Consider the following 15,385-nt stretch of genomic DNA (forward strand, 5'->3'; position numbering starts at 1 on the left):
ACCCTCCAAGCCCACAGCCTGCCCGCCCCCCCGCCCCCGCATTCCCACATCTCGGGAGGCATCATTCAAAGCCAGCAAGTGAACTGTTTTCTCCGCAGGCAGACTTGTCTGGCCTCAGGCCGCTGAGGGCCTCACTGGTTCAGCAGGTGTCTGGAGAGGCCAAAGGGATCCGGAAGAGGTCTGCCTCACAGAGAGAGTTCTCCCAGCACCGGGATGCTCAGGAACCACGTGGGATCCGTGAAATTAGCTTCTCTTTGATCTTATAACCAAGAAAAACGATCTCTTTTTTTTTTTGGCCATGCCACACAGCTTGTGGAACCTCAGTTCCCCAACCAGAGACTGAACCCGGGCCCTCGACAGTGAAAGCGCTGAGTCCTAATCTCTGGACCACCAGGGAATTCCCCAAATGATCATTTTTTTTTTTAATTAACCTTTTTATTTTGAGATAATTGTAGGTTCCCCTGCTGTTGTAAGAAAGAACACAGAGGGATCCCATGTGGACTTACCCAGATTCCCCACCGCCATGGTAACACCTTACAGAACTCTGTACCGAATCACCACCGAGCTGTTGACTAATGCAGTCCGGACACAGAATATTCCATTCCCACAAGGAGCCCTCTGCTGCCCTTTGACAGCCTCCCCCTCTTTCCTTCCACCCCACCCCCTCCTTAACCCCTGACAATCACTAGTCTGTCCCCCATCTCTAAAAGTGTGCCATTTCATGGATGTTCCGTAAACGGAATCACACAGCATGTGACCTTTGGGGTTATTTAATCCAGCACCATATTCTCTGGAGGGTCATCCAGGTCCTTGTGTGCCTCAGGAATTGGTTCCTCTTTATGGCTGAGTAGTGCCCCACGGTTGGATGGGTCACAGTTTGTTTACCTGTTCACCTCTTGCAGGGCATCTGGGCTGATTCCAGTTATTGGCTGTTACGAATAAAGCGGCTACATACATTCCCCAACAGGCTTTGCGTGAGTGATGTTTCATCTCTCTGGGATGAATGCCAGGGAGTGCATTTATTAGGTCATACGCCGGGGTTTGCCTGCTTTTATAAGAAACAGTCAAAACGTTTTCCAGAATGGCTATACCTATACTTTCCCACTAGCAATGTCCAAGTGATCCAGTTTCTCCACACTTTCTTTAGTATTTGGTATTGTCACTGCTTTATTTCACTTTAGTGAGAGCCCATTGTAGCTCTAACTTGCATGTCCATGATGCCTAAGGTGTTGAACATCTGAAAAGATGTGCTCTATGGATGCTCATTGGTAAAATGTGTGCCCGTGTCTTTCGCTCACTTTCAAATCTGTTTGGGGATTGTTGTTGTTTCATTGTTTTATTTTTTATTGGAGTCTAGTCGATTTACAATGTTGTGTTAGTTTCAGGTGTACAGCAAAGTGAATCAGTTATACAAATATTGATACATATGCCCACCTTTTTTTTTTTTTAGATTCTTTTCCTGTATAGGCCATTACAGAGTATTGAGTGGCATTCCCTGTGCTTGTTTGATTGTTTTTGGTGTTGAGTTTTGGAAGTCCTTTGTATATTCTAGATACTAGTCTTCTGTCAGATATGCGGTTTACAAACATTCTCGCCCAGTCTGCTGCTTGTCTTCTCATCCTAACAGCATCTTTCACAGAGCAAACATTTTTAATTCTGATGAAGTCCAATTTACCAACATTTCCTTCTGCCAATCTCAGTTTTGACATCAATTCTAGGAACTGTCCGCCTAGCCCTAAATCCTGAAGGTTTTCTTCTGTTTTTTCTCTAAGAGTCTTACAGTTTTACATTTTAACCCATGGTCCATTTTGAGTTAACCTTTATATGAAGGGTGAGGCTTCGGTTGAGGTTCACTTTTTCCCCTGTGGATGCCCAGCACCCTTTGTTGACAAGGCTGTCCTCCTCATGGAATTGCTTTTGCACTATTGTCAAAAATCAGCTCGGCATGTTTGTGTGGGTCTATTTCTGGGTTCTCCGCTCTGTTCCACTGATCTCTGTGTCTATCCCTCCACCAATACCACAGTCTCAATATAATAAGTCTTAAAATCAGATAGACTGATTCCTCTCATTTTATATTTCTTCAAATATATTTAGGAGGTTTTTTTTACCTTACCATATGAATTTTAGAATAATCTTTTCTGTATCTATAAAATATTGCTCAGATTTTGATAGGAATTGCATTAAACATGTTTTTCAATTTGGGGAGAACTGACATCTTTACTTTGTAGCTCACCTCCTGCAGGCCTTGGTGTGGGGCATTGGACCATCTGTTCAGGAGCCTGGCTAGTTTGGGTTGTTGTTGCCATGGTTATCTCAGTGTTACACTGATTTCCTGGCCCAGGAAGCTCTGTCTACTCGCTCTTTTGATTACTGAGAAAGCAGGGCAGAAATCTCCAGGTGTAAGTGTGGTTAGTTTATTTCAATTCTTTCAGGTTTTTCTTCATGTAGTTTGAAGCTCTGTTATTAGGACTGTGATGTTTTCCTGATAGTTTCCTGATAGTCTGACCCCTTCATTTTTTATGTAATGTCCTTCTTTATCTCTAGTAACAATTCTTGGACTGAAATCGACTTTGTCTGATATTAATATCGACACACCAGCATTTTGTTTATCTGTGTCTGCACAGTATATGTTTTTCCATCCTTTTAATCTGTCTTTATACTTAAAATGGCTTCTTCTAGACAGCATATAGAGAATAGTATTCATAACACATGAAACAGAATATTTTTTTAAAGAGGCAGAATATTTTAAAAAGCAAACAAAAATTTTAGATCTATGTGTTATGATTCATTGAAATAAAAAATTAACACAATGATTATACAGTAGACCAGATACACCTGAAAAGAGAATTAATGAACTGGAAGCTTGACCTGTAACACAAGCAGATAAAGGCTGAAAAATATTAAAGAAAACTTTAGACAAGGAAGATAGAATGAGATGCTGTAATAGATATTTTCTAAGAAGGACAGAATAGAAGGCATGGAAGAGGCAATATTCAAAGATAAGAGAATTTTCCAGACTTGAAAAAAGTGTACAAAACTGTGCTTTGGGGCTTCCCTGGTGGCGCAGTGGTCGAGAATCTGCCTGCTAATGCAGGGGACACGGGTTCAAGCCCTGGTCTGGGAGGATCCCACATGCCGCGGAGCAACTAGGCCCGTGAACCACAACTACGGACCCTGCGCGTCTGGAGCCCGTGCTCCGCAACAAGAGAGGCCGCGATAGTGAGAGGCCCGCACACCGCGATGAAGAGTGGCCCCAGCTTGCCACAACTAGAGAAAGCCCTCGCGCAGAAACGAAGACGCAACACAGCAAAAATAAATAAATTAATTACTAAACTCCTGCCCCCAACATCTTAAAAAAAAACAAAACTGTGCTTTTGTGAGATATTGCGTTTCAAGCTAGTTATAAATAAGAGTGGTTTAAAGATGATAGAGACTGGTTTTCTGTCATGTTAAGACGTCTGGAGATCAGCAGTTGTGGGTCAAATGTGAAATAAGCCTCTTGCCAGTCTCACAACTCCTCAAGGACCCAGGAGTGTCTCTTTGAAATGCAATCACCGAGGAGGTTAATACCCCACCTTCCAGTTCCCTAGGAGGAGAGATGGCCAAACCTCAGCTGGCACCCGACTCCACGACACAAACCCTACCTCCAGTCATAAAGGTAGAAGAAATTGAGCAGTTTCATCTTAGAAATGTGAATATAATGGGTTATAGTTACTCAGCTACATGCAAGAGAAAGATTCCTGCCTTTGCAGTCTCTGTAACAGATTATCTGGGATGCACATCACATCGTAGCTAAATGCTTGTTCAATAATAAAATCGCTTTCTTGTTCTCCTATCTTTATGGAGATGGTTTCTGGATTGGGAGGAGATTTTGTCTTTCTTTCTATTTCCCCAGCATAGTTCTGAGCTAGTAGAGCAGCTGCTCCTCTGATCAGAGCTCCAGGTCCTTTTGTGCTTCTTCTTCACCATCCTTAATATGTGGCATCATGGAAATAAATGAAACCCACTCAAATGAGAAAGCAAAGGCTATTCATTCAGAGCTGGCTGTAGCAAGGGGGTCAGAACTCCCAGGCAGATAGAGGTGGGGGAAAGCTTCACACGGAGAAAACGGAAGGCTCCAGGTGTGCCCTGATGGAGGCTGTCGGTGTGGGAAGCTGCAGGCAGGCTCACTAGAAGTGGGGGTCCTATGTGATTATTTAGGGGTGCATATTTGGCTTTCTCTGGTTGGTCCCAGGTTGCAAGCAGGAACAAAACTTAGGGAAGCTGTCAGCTATTAATCAAGTCCTGGACATTTGGGGCCCATTGTTGCAAGGGTTATTATTTGGTTTCCTGAACCATTTACTAGAGATAGCAGTCTGAATTCATACATGTCTGACTTACAGCAGTCTGGCTCTAAGATAAAGGGTTGGTTTCCTCTACAGGTCCCTACAGTTTGTGGGTCAGCATTCTTTTTTTATGTATGATCTGGCCGTTGTCCACTTACACATTTAGTCTCAGCATTCATCATCAAGGTCACCTCACAGTCCCAATATGGCCACAGTAGATCCAGCCATTGTGACTGCATTCCAGGCAGAAAGAAGGTAGGGAGAAGGGCAAAGAGTATGCCTCCCAGGTGAGTCCCTTTGCAGGACATTTTGTTTGAGGTTCCTCCCAAATACATTTGCTTAGATTTTTCCAGTCCTCCCTACCTTCAGGGAGGCAGGGAAATGTGATTGTTTACTAGGCATAAGGGTGCTCCCCCAAAAGGAGACCTTGTGCTAAAGGAAAAAAACAGAGAACGGATACAGAACAGGCAACCGACAACCTCTTTTATACCTTCAGATTGAAAAAATGGAAGAATAAATCCATCTAAAAAACGTATTTAAGAAAAATGCATCACTGAGCGTAGCCTTGAATGTATTCTTCAATATGAAATATTTGTTTTATGACAATTATTTCATGTTAATAAAGAGCTGGTTGATCAGAACTCTTCATAGTCAAGGTCACAGGCTTAGAACATACTCCCCGTTGCCTTCTCAAAAGGCCCCTTTCTACATCCCTCCATCCCCAGGGCACTGAGAGAGAGACAGAACAGTCTGAATATGCTGATATGAACACAAATTGAAAACTGCTCAACTACAACGGATTGGTTCAAAGAAACCATAAATTCAGGGAATTGGTCATTCGGCAAATTGGCTCTTAAGAGAGTTAATTGGCTTTTAGCAATTGCCAGAGAGCAAAGCGTGAGTTCACGCAGAAGAGCCCACCGTGATGGGTGGGGTGGGGGGGAGTCGTCTGTCAAAGGCTCCCAGGGGCTTTCCTGCAGCTCGGAGGGTCCTCCCCACGCTCAGGGGAGGTCCCAAGGGCTGGAAAGTTGACTCCACTGCACGGCAATCACTCCCTCTGAAGTGGGTAATTTATGTCCTCTGGAAGCAAGGAAATGAGTCCTTTGTACATTTGAGACCGAGTGTGCTTTTAAGACGGGGCCCCTTGGCAGCCAGGGAAGCAGGACAAGCCTCACTGGGGAGAACACTGTCACAGGAGGAAATGGGCCAAAACAGGGGGCATCCCAGCCTCCCCTGCGGCTCCCCGGGGAAGGCAGCTTTCCAGCCAATGCAACCAAAGTTCTCAGGACACGAGAGCGACCCTTATGTGCCTTTCCCTCCCCTGCGAAGGGTCCAGATGCTGCAAATACCCACGTGCACATACACACACGCGCGCGCGCGTGCACCCACCCACAGGCGTACACGTGCCCGCACACACGCACACGTACGCCGCGCTTGCCTGTCCTTCCCTGGGGTTTTCAATTTTCTCGGCTGCTAGGAATGGATTAGGAGGGGCTTTCCATTTCTGCTCGGTGTGATTTGCCCTGCACTTTGCTCAGCTGCAGTGCCATCCGCACAGCCTGTCCCCGCGAGGTGAGGCGCAGTTTCCCACCTGACTCGGGGAACACGCAGGGTCCTCCTGCCACCAAGTCTCACACAGAAAAATTATTTTTCAATTCCTCCATCAGAAATGTATTTTTTTCCATTAAGGAATTGTCCATCATTAAAATGCAAAATGGGAAGCAGGAGGGTGTTTCGAGCGGTAACTTTGAATCTACAAAGAAAAAAATCTGAAGTGCTTTATAATCCTGGGAAAACAGGGAAAATGGAAAACCTCAGGGGGAAAAGGAAAGTCTTGTCTGGTCCTGCTTTGATTGAAGGGTTGGAAGCAAGAATACTTAGAAGGCAAAATAGGAAATTAATGGATTGGAAGCTTTTTAAGGGTAAAGAAAAAAAAGTTGATGAGTTGATGCATCATGGACAGTTCAGTGGGGATTAGTCCTCTGATCACACCTGACTGCACTCAACAAGAGGGGGATTTGGAAGGAAGAGATCCCATCATTGTGCAACCTGGAAGGGCCAGAAAGCGCGTTTCTTCGAGCGCCCCTGTGGGGATTTCATTGGGAAACTGCTGGCTCGCTGTGAGGAGGGGCCTCGGGGGTGGTGATAAGGAGGGCGCTTGCGTGGAAGGTGGCGAAGACGGGCTCCCATGGCACCAGCCACAGGCTTTCCGATGCCCAGTCGGCCACGGGGTGGCAATTTCCGCTAGACCAGCAGGGACCATGGGCTTTGCCTCGGAAGCCAGGCGGCCAGGTCCAAATTCAGGATGGATTATTGCTAACCTCTGGGGCCTCAGCTGCCCTGCTTTAAAGGAGGGGTCAGCACGACATTCATCTGGTCGTGAGGGTTAAATAAGAGTTCATGAAAGCCCACTGGAGGAGTTCAAAGAGTTCCAGGTTGCACCCATCCACACACCAGAAGGTGATGTGCCTCAGCCCCATGGGGACAGAAGCCCCTGGGCTCAGGACCCCTCTGGACCTTGCCCGGGCTACCTCGTCATCTGGCCGTTCAGCTGCATCCCTTACGATAAACTGGCAAATGTAAGTAAAGCATCCCTGAGTCCTGTGAACTGTCCTTGCAAATTATCAAACCAAAAAGGGGGTTGCGGGACCCCCTGATTTGTAGCCAAGCCAGACAAGCTTGCGGGACCTGGGGACCCACTCCTTGGGGTCCACGTCCACCGTGGGGGCCGTCTCGTGGGGCCGAGCCCTCAGCCTGTGAGGTCTGCACTAACTCCGGATACTTGGCATCAGGACAGTTGAATTACAGGACAGCTGGTGTCAGGGTTGGAGAACCGGCTGGAGTGGGGAATGAACCCACACATTTGGTGTCAGAGCGAAGAGTAGTGAGTTGAAAACAGAAGTTTCCTTTTACGTAGAGACTGAAAGCAGCCTGGCGGTTGCCAGCGGCTAGGGGTTTGGGGACGGGGAGTGACTGCTTAGGGGGTGTGAGGGTCTCTTTTGGGTGAGGAAATATTTGGAACTAGAGGAGGTGGCGATTGCTCAGCGCTGAATTGTACTCTTTCAAATGGTTAATGAATATATTTTTAATGAGTCGTGGTCTCTGCTCTCAAGACTCAATCTAGTTGAGAAGAAAAAGCATAGCTTCATCACAGTTTGTCACTGCAGGAAGCAAGGGGGAAGAGCACCAATTCCAGCCCCTTCTCAGCTGCAACCTCCATCCCTCCTCTTGACCCGACCTCCCCCATCACTTGGTCCTAAGATTAACCTAGAACAGAGCATTCCGAGGTGCCCACAGAGCTTCCCAGGCAATAACCCCCTCACCCTGACTCACCCCTTCCCGACCCCTGCTTGCAGGTATGTTGTTCCTCATTTTCTGGATTAAGATTTTTTTTATTCCATTTTTTCTCTCTATAAGAGTTACGTACGACGTCTAGTCTTTCAGTGGCGCCATTACGTTTTTAACTGTATACTCAGACTAACGAAATCTAAAGTGGCTAACTCTGCCCTCCAGCAAAATGCAGACATCTCAGGATCTTACACTCCGATTGCCCCCTTTCGTGTGTCATTTTTGCCCGGTGTTTTGGGGTCTACCTGTGTGCTTTAACAGCCCAAAGTAGACTTTGACCGTTATCCTTATTTTTCGAAGTCAATACTTGTGTATATTTACCAAATCCTCTGCTCACTTCTGTACCTGGCTGTCCAGCTCCTTTCATGGTAAACTCCCTTTGTTTTCTCTTGTTTGAAAATGTCTTTGTTTCCTGCACGCTTGTGAAGGATAATTTAGCCCAGGACCTACAGCCCTAGGTTGGCACTTATTTCCTTCTCCCAGCATTTTGTTTTGCTACGTTCTCGCCATATACGTTGCTGTTGAGATGTCCGCTGTTAGACCATCACCATCCAGGTTATTTAGCTTTTCTCTCGGTGTGCTTTAAGACTGGTACATGGGCGAAGTGGGAAAGCCACAGAGGAGTGAGGCAGAGATCAGGCAAGAGACGTTTAAGATGAACACAAGGGCTTCCCTGGTGGCGCAGTGGCTGAGAGTCCACCTGCCGATGCAGGGGACACGGGTTCGTGCCCCGGTCTGGGAAGATCCCACATGCCGCGGAGCGGCTGGGCCCGTGAGCCATGGCCGCTGAGCCTGCGCGTCCAGAGCCTGTGCTCCGCAACGGGAGAGGCCACAACAGTGAGAGGCCCGCGTGCCGAAAAAAAAAGCAATTATTGATAAGGAGGTACTTACTTCTGTCATTTTGCTACTTGTTTTCTATATGCCCTATAGCTTTTTTGTCCCTGATCTCCTGCATTACTGTCGTCTTTCGTGTTTAGTTGATTTCTTGTCATGAAATGTTTAAATTCCTTTCTCATCCCCTTTGGTGTATATCCTATAGCTATTTTCTTTGTGATTACCATGAGGATTACACTTAGCATCCTAAAGCTGTAACACTCTAATTTGAATTTGTAGCAGCTTAACTTCAATAACATACAAAAATTCTGCTCCCTTACAGCTCCATCCATCCCCACTCCTTTTCCTTGTCAATTTCACAAAAAATTACATCTTTATACATTGTGTCTCACAGGGCCCTCAGGCTCTGTTCACTTTTCTTCAATCTTTTTTTTTTTTCCTCTTTGTCAGACTTGATCATTTCAACTGTCTTACCTACAAGAGCACTGATTCTTTCTTCTGCTCAAATATGCCTTTGAATTCATCTAGTGAACTTTTCATTTCAGTTGTAAGCTCCAGAATTTATTTTTGGCTTCTTTTTAGGTTTTCTTTATTGGTCTCGATTTAGGTCTACTTATTGATATTTCCATTTTGTTTGCATATCATTTTCTTGCCTCTGTCCACATCCTCCTCTAGTCCTTTGAGCCATCTTTAAGGCAGTTGCTTTAAAGTCTTTGTTTAGTAGATCTGCCCTCAGGTCTCTCAGAGACAGTTCCTGTTGATTTTATTTTTTTCCTTTGAATGGACCCTGTGTCCCTGTTTCTTTGAATGCCTTGTAATTTTTGGTTGAAAACTGGACATTTGGATCTAATAATGTGGTAGCTCTGAAAATCAGATTCTTCCCTCTTTCCCCGTGTTTGCTGGGTTTTGTTGTTGATTTGTTTATTGTTGTTGTTGGGGTTTTTTTGGAGTAGAGTTTCTTTACAATGTTGTGTTACTTTATGCTATACCACACGTATACATATATCCCCTCTAAAAATATGGAACGCTTCATGCATTTGCATGTCATCCTTGCTCAGGGGCCATGCTGATCTTCTCTGTACCATTCCAATTTTAGTATATGTACTGTCGAAGCAAGCACTGTGTGTGTGTGTGTGTGTGTGTGTGTGTGTGCGTGTGTGTGTGTTTAATTGCTGTAGGCTGTCTCTATGCTGTGCCTGAGGCGTAAACTTAATCTTCTCAGGTCTTTTCTGAGCCTTTCCCTGGGTATATACAGTTACTTTCTAGTTTTCCCCATATATGCAGTTGTTTTGGGATGTTCTAATCTTTAATGTCTGGCTCCAAAAGAGGAAAAAGCAAAAAACGAAGGATTAAAAAAAAGATGTCAGCCCTTTAAGTGCTCTGGCGGTCACATCTGCCTGAGGGGGAGGGCCTGGCAGCGATGGGGGAGGTACAACTATGGCTCCACCCCCATGGGTCCCTCTGGGATCGGAAGCAGCAGCCTGCCGTCAGATCACGGTCCCCTGTATTTGGGGGCAGAGTCCCGTTTCCCACCCTAACTCTCACAACCTATGCAGGTGGCTGCCCTGGGCTGGTGATGGGGGCTGAGCAGCCACTACTGTTCAAGAGCTGACTTTTACCAAAATAAACCGCAATTTACAACCCAGCCCTTCCCCCTCGAAGCTGCAAGCTTCCAGCGGACTCCAGATTCCGAGAACAGTTCCACCATTCAGATGCTGTCAGTGCGATGGTCCAGGTGGGGAGACAGATTCTGCCGCTTCCTACTCTGCCGTCTTCCCAGAATCCTCCCACATAACTCTGGGTGCCTCCTGCATGGCGGGGGGGAGATGAGGCTCAGGGACATAAAGACGAAGAAAGCTGTGTCTTGTCTCAAGGAGACAACAACTGCACATGGGAGAGGTTGGACTTTGAAGCCAGAAAAACCAGTGCAATCCCTGGCTCTGAAGCTGGTAGCCGTGTAACCCTGGCCGCGTCCCAAGTCTCAGGCTCCTGACCCAGAAAGGATGATAACAGTAACTGCTGCGAAAATTCAGCAAAATGGCCCATGAGAGCACCTCCCGCGGTGGTCAGCAAGTCAGCAGGTCAGCACTCAGGATATCATTTTCTTCCCATCTCCATGGAAACAGCCCTCAGAGTCCTCAGGCTTGCTCTCCACCAAATCTGAAGATCTCAGAGGGGAAACCATTTTCAAAATCAAGAGTGACCACCCATAGCTGATTGCCCCAGCCTGCTGTGGTCCCATGGATAGGTGTGCCCTGTGCCTGCCAGGGGACAAGCCAGACCTGCCCAACATTAGGTAAAACTTAGGAGCTAAATGGGAGTTCCAAAACATTTAAACCTGAAAATGTAATCCTGGGTCTCCATCCATCCGATCCATCCATGTGATCAATCCATCCCATCAGTCCTCCAATTGTGCTGTGACCACACTCACACACCAGGAAGGACATGCGTAGGCATGCATCAGGCAGGGCACACACAGGGACAGTCACAGCGGCTCAGGTGCAGTGGCCCAGTGCTCCAGCCAGCACAGCTGTGAGGCAAGGCATCCTCCCGACACCATGATGAATCGCACGCCGTGATGCAAAATGGAAAAGCCAGACACCGTGGAGAGCATGATAAAGGATTCCACGCATGTCAAGTTCACAAAAGACAAAACAAGATATGATGTCAGAAATCAGGGTTGTGGTTGCAGGGGGGTGGAGGGGAGTGAGCCCAAGAAGACTCGAGGGGAGAGGGGCTTCTCCTGCAGCTGGCGCCCTGTCTCCTGATGTGGGAGTGGACTACACATGTGGTCGGGACGAGAAATCAAGCTTGGCGTGTGCTGCAACAGATGGGCCAACTTACACTTTCAGGTTAAAAACTAAAAATAGAAAGGGCTGGGGAGCAGGATTCCACGGGCACAGACCGTTTGTTCTGGACCAGAAGCAAAGAGCAGGGCATCTGGCCCAGTGTGCAGTGCCGAATCCCAGCACAGCACTCCTGGTGGACACCCGCTGCGGCACTGAGAGCAAACCTCGCTGCCCCAGTGGGGTCTGGGAGGGACATCCGTGGATGCCTGCTGGCTCTGCAATTAGAGGGGACGGGCAGCTGGCGCACGGACATGGGAAGTCCCGAGGGCTCAGGTGGCTGACTCAGACACAAATCATATGGGCACGACACGCTTTACGACAGATGTAGACCAGACTTCCAGCCTTTGCGTGAGAATGCATTCCAGACTGCTGCACAGTTTCAATCGAATGACATCTGAGCTCCGCATCACCACCCTCCCCCACTGCAGGTTACCTCTGGTTACATGGGCATCCCCCCACCTGGCTCCCCAGCCTGACACTCAGTAAGAGGTCAGAGAAAGAGGCAGGACAGTCTGTCCATATGGGAGTCCATTGCTGCAGGTCTGTGGCACCTCTTGACAACTTCCTATGACCTATACTTCCCTTCCCTCAATACATGTAGATTAAGAACGGGCTTAGAATTGCAATAACGATCCAAAAGCTTGTATCACTGACCAGCTTTGTATCCTCGGTGCTGGCACACAGTGGGAGCTCAGGGATTATTTTTTCAGTGACTTAATACAGTTTTCTCCAGTTTTCAATTTTACATATAGCAACATATACAACACACGTATTTCTTAGTCTATATCTAATGAGCTAACATTTATTAAGAGCGTATTATGTGCCAAGCCCTGTTCTAAGCAAGACACAGATGAATATATGTAGTTTCTTCTACATGTAATTTTCACGACTCTTAGCATGTGGGCATTCCTTTTGCCCTCCCTGTACGGATGAGACACTGGTAGAGGTGAGTTATGTATCTCACCCACGATCATAGTTGGTTATCTCGTCTAAGCCTTCTGCTACAGACTGTCTCCCCACAATTCATATGTTGACATCTTTCTTCTTATAAATTATTTATTTATTTATTTTTGGTTGCGTTGGGTCTTTGTTGATGTGCATGGGCTTTCTCTAGTTGCGGCGAGCGGGGGCTACTCTTCATTGCGGTGCACAGGCTTCTCTTGCTGCGGAGCACAGGCTCTAGGTGCATGGGCTCTAGGTGCGCGGGCTTCAATAGTTGTGGCACGTGGGCTCAGTAGTCGTGGCTTGCAGGCTCTAGAGTGCAGGCTCAGTAGCTCTGGCACATAGACTTAGTTGCTCTGCGGCCTGTGGGATCTTCCCAGACCAGGGATCAAACCTGTGTCCCCTGTATTGGCAGGCTGATTCTTAACCACTGTGCCACCAGTCAAGTCCCATACACTGACATCTTAATGCCTGATGTGATGGTGTTAGGAGGTGGGGCCTTTGGGGTGATGAGGTCATGAGGGTGGAGCCCCCATGAATGGGATCAGTGCCCTCATTACTCACAGTGCAGTGGCCCTCGGGAACCTGTTTTCATGGAAACAATCTAGGTTTTCCTGCTGCCCAGTTCCCTAAGACCACTTATTTCATGCTGGTTCCCCCAGCACTTGGGTTGCTGTACCACCCATCTTGCTGCCGTGAATAGCGGTTTCCAATGGCTTTCAAACGTGTGGTTAATGGTGACCACAAATGCAAATGTGAACGACAGTTCCTTTTCTGGCCGTGCTGGATTTACTGTTGGAAATTTCTTATAGGACAAGGTGCCTTCCAGTCTTGTCTCCAACCGGCCTCCCCAGCTGTGATCGCTACACTCCCAGAACTCTCTCAATGTTGCCACACCCATGCCCTCCACACTGCCACCAGTGGGAGGCCAGGAGAGGGGCCAGGGTGGAGCCAGAAGAGATGGCCCATTTGCACAAGGAAGGTCCATGACTTTTCCCACAGGGTGAGCCTGACATCCAGGGGCCTGGATTGGAGACCAGAAAGGATAAAGGTATGGGAGCAAGGGTCTCACAGCCCTCAGGGGAGATGGGTGTGGCCACTCCCAGGACTGCCTGCTGACAGCCAGGGGGGGCACACAGGGCAAAGGAGGCCCCCCACCATCTTGCTGCCCTTGGGTGCTTTACCTGAGCAGTGGAACATGGAAGGGCAAGCAGAAGTTGTGCATGCAGACACAGACACACACACACACACACACACACACACACATAGGGCTGCAGCCCATGAGCAAGGGATGCACTGGTCAATCCCAGGAGGTAGAGTATAGAGGATCACGAAGTACCCCAAAAGGGAAAGATGGGGATCGGCCATTCCCAAGCATGAGAAGTACTTGGAAAATTCAGAGGAAGGCACTTCAAGGTGTGGGGCCCCCGGGAGGGTTCCCAAACCACTTTTATCTGCTGAACCCGTCAACCTACGCCTGAGGCACGGGGTTGCACTTGCCCTGGTCCAAGCGTGGTCCTGGGGAGGTACCGGGGTCAGGGGCCCAAGGAAAGTCTCCAGGGATGGAAGCCCTCAGCTTGGTTTGAATGATGGTGTGTGGTGTGCACGTCTGTCAGTGCCCACCCAACAGCATCACGAAGCGCTCCGTCTTTCCGTGTGTAAATTAACCCCCACCCCAAAATGCAACCAACTCCACAAAGGCAGGACAGGCAGCCACCGGTCCCACCCGGCTCCCCTTCCTGTGGACTCCCTCCTGCGGCCCTCCCCTCTCTCCTCATCAACTGCTCCGCCTCTGCCAGTCCATTCCCATAAACACACACCAGGCCAGTACCTCCCGTGTTTAATACGTGTCCCACTGACGTCCTCTTCCTGTTCCAGGATCCACGCCAGGCTCCCACACTCACCCGGGCTGCCGGGTCCCCACTCACCTCCACACGGAGGCTGTCCCCAGTCCCCCCGCCCGTCGTGGCCGTGACGCCTTGGAAGGGTAAGCCCTGGAGACTGTCCCTCCAAGAGGGCTTGTGTGACATTGTTTCACGGGTTACTCATGTTGGCAGGAGCTCCACAGCCACGATCACGGTCCTGCTCAGGGGGCACCAGGCAGGTCAGGGGGTATGTGGTGTCCGTGAGCCTGATTACAGGGGAGGCTGACCTTGATCACCAGGCTAGGGGGTGTCTGCTGGGGGTTTCCATTGTAAAGGTATAGTTTCCCTGTGTAATGAATAAATATCTTGGAGGAGGTACTTTAAAACTGTGCGACTATCCTGTTGCTCTCCAAACTTCTGCCCTCTGAATCGAGCATCCATCGGTGGGTCTTCTGGCAGTGATTATCAGGGTGGCATGTGCCTAGTGGTGATTTTGAATTTCAGTCCTTTTTACACTTTAATTGGAACTCTTCTGCAAGAGTTCCACTATTTATTTATTTATTCAATACTTTATATGAGCTTGTGGATACCTCTTTTATGCTAGGGTTATAATACAACTCAATCACCATTTATTTAGTTGCCCAGATTATCCTAGATTTGGCCATTGGGAACTCCTGCAGGTTGGTTCCTGTGTACTTTCAACAAATGCCCCTCTTTTTCAAGCAATTCCTTATTTTCTCGTTCCACAAGATGTTTCAGGCTCAGCTTGTATTTCCCTACCACAGTCCTGGAATCAACCAATTCTCCAAGGATCCTTGGTTCCTTACATTGGAGAATGGTGCTTAAACACCAAGATTTGGGCGCCAGGTGAGCTCACTGTGACTGAGGTGTCATTGTCTTTGAGCAACGAGAGCCAGAAAATATGTATATATGCTAACCCAAGCATATGCATACTCTGTATTAATTTCCGTGTCTACATACCCGTATATCAAGATTCACACTGATTTCTCAGATACAACCCAATACCACCAGGTTCCTTGCAGCTCTCCCCTTTCCTTATTTGTAACATCTTTCTCCAACAGTAAGAATCCTGGCCTCCTTCTCCACCATGTATTTAATTATTTTTTCAGTCCTAATGTGCACAGAGAGTAATTTTTTTACAAGATATTAAATATACTTCCCTGTGCTATACAATATATCCTTGTTGTTTATGTATTTTATG

General features: G+C 47.7%; 1 protein-coding gene and 1 non-coding gene across 2 annotated transcripts in view; one reads left to right on the plus strand and one right to left on the minus strand.

The window, feature by feature from the left end:
• Positions 1 to 14,289, plus strand: part of PDE9A (phosphodiesterase 9A) — a 125,232-nt gene extending 110,943 nt beyond the window's left edge. The window contains exon 19 of the mRNA XM_065875924.1: positions 14,177 to 14,289. Coding sequence (XP_065731996.1) covers positions 14,177 to 14,289 — 113 coding nt within the window. The remainder of the gene's footprint in view (positions 1 to 14,176) is intronic.
• Positions 9,521 to 9,627, minus strand: LOC136123005 (U6 spliceosomal RNA). The gene has a single exon (XR_010655887.1). It is a non-coding gene; the product is annotated as a U6 spliceosomal RNA (small nuclear RNA).
• Positions 14,290 to 15,385: the final 1,096 nt, after the last annotated feature.

This window comes from Phocoena phocoena, chromosome 4 (assembly GCF_963924675.1).
Source record: "Phocoena phocoena chromosome 4, mPhoPho1.1, whole genome shotgun sequence".
Taxonomy (NCBI): Eukaryota; Metazoa; Chordata; class Mammalia; order Artiodactyla; family Phocoenidae; genus Phocoena; species Phocoena phocoena.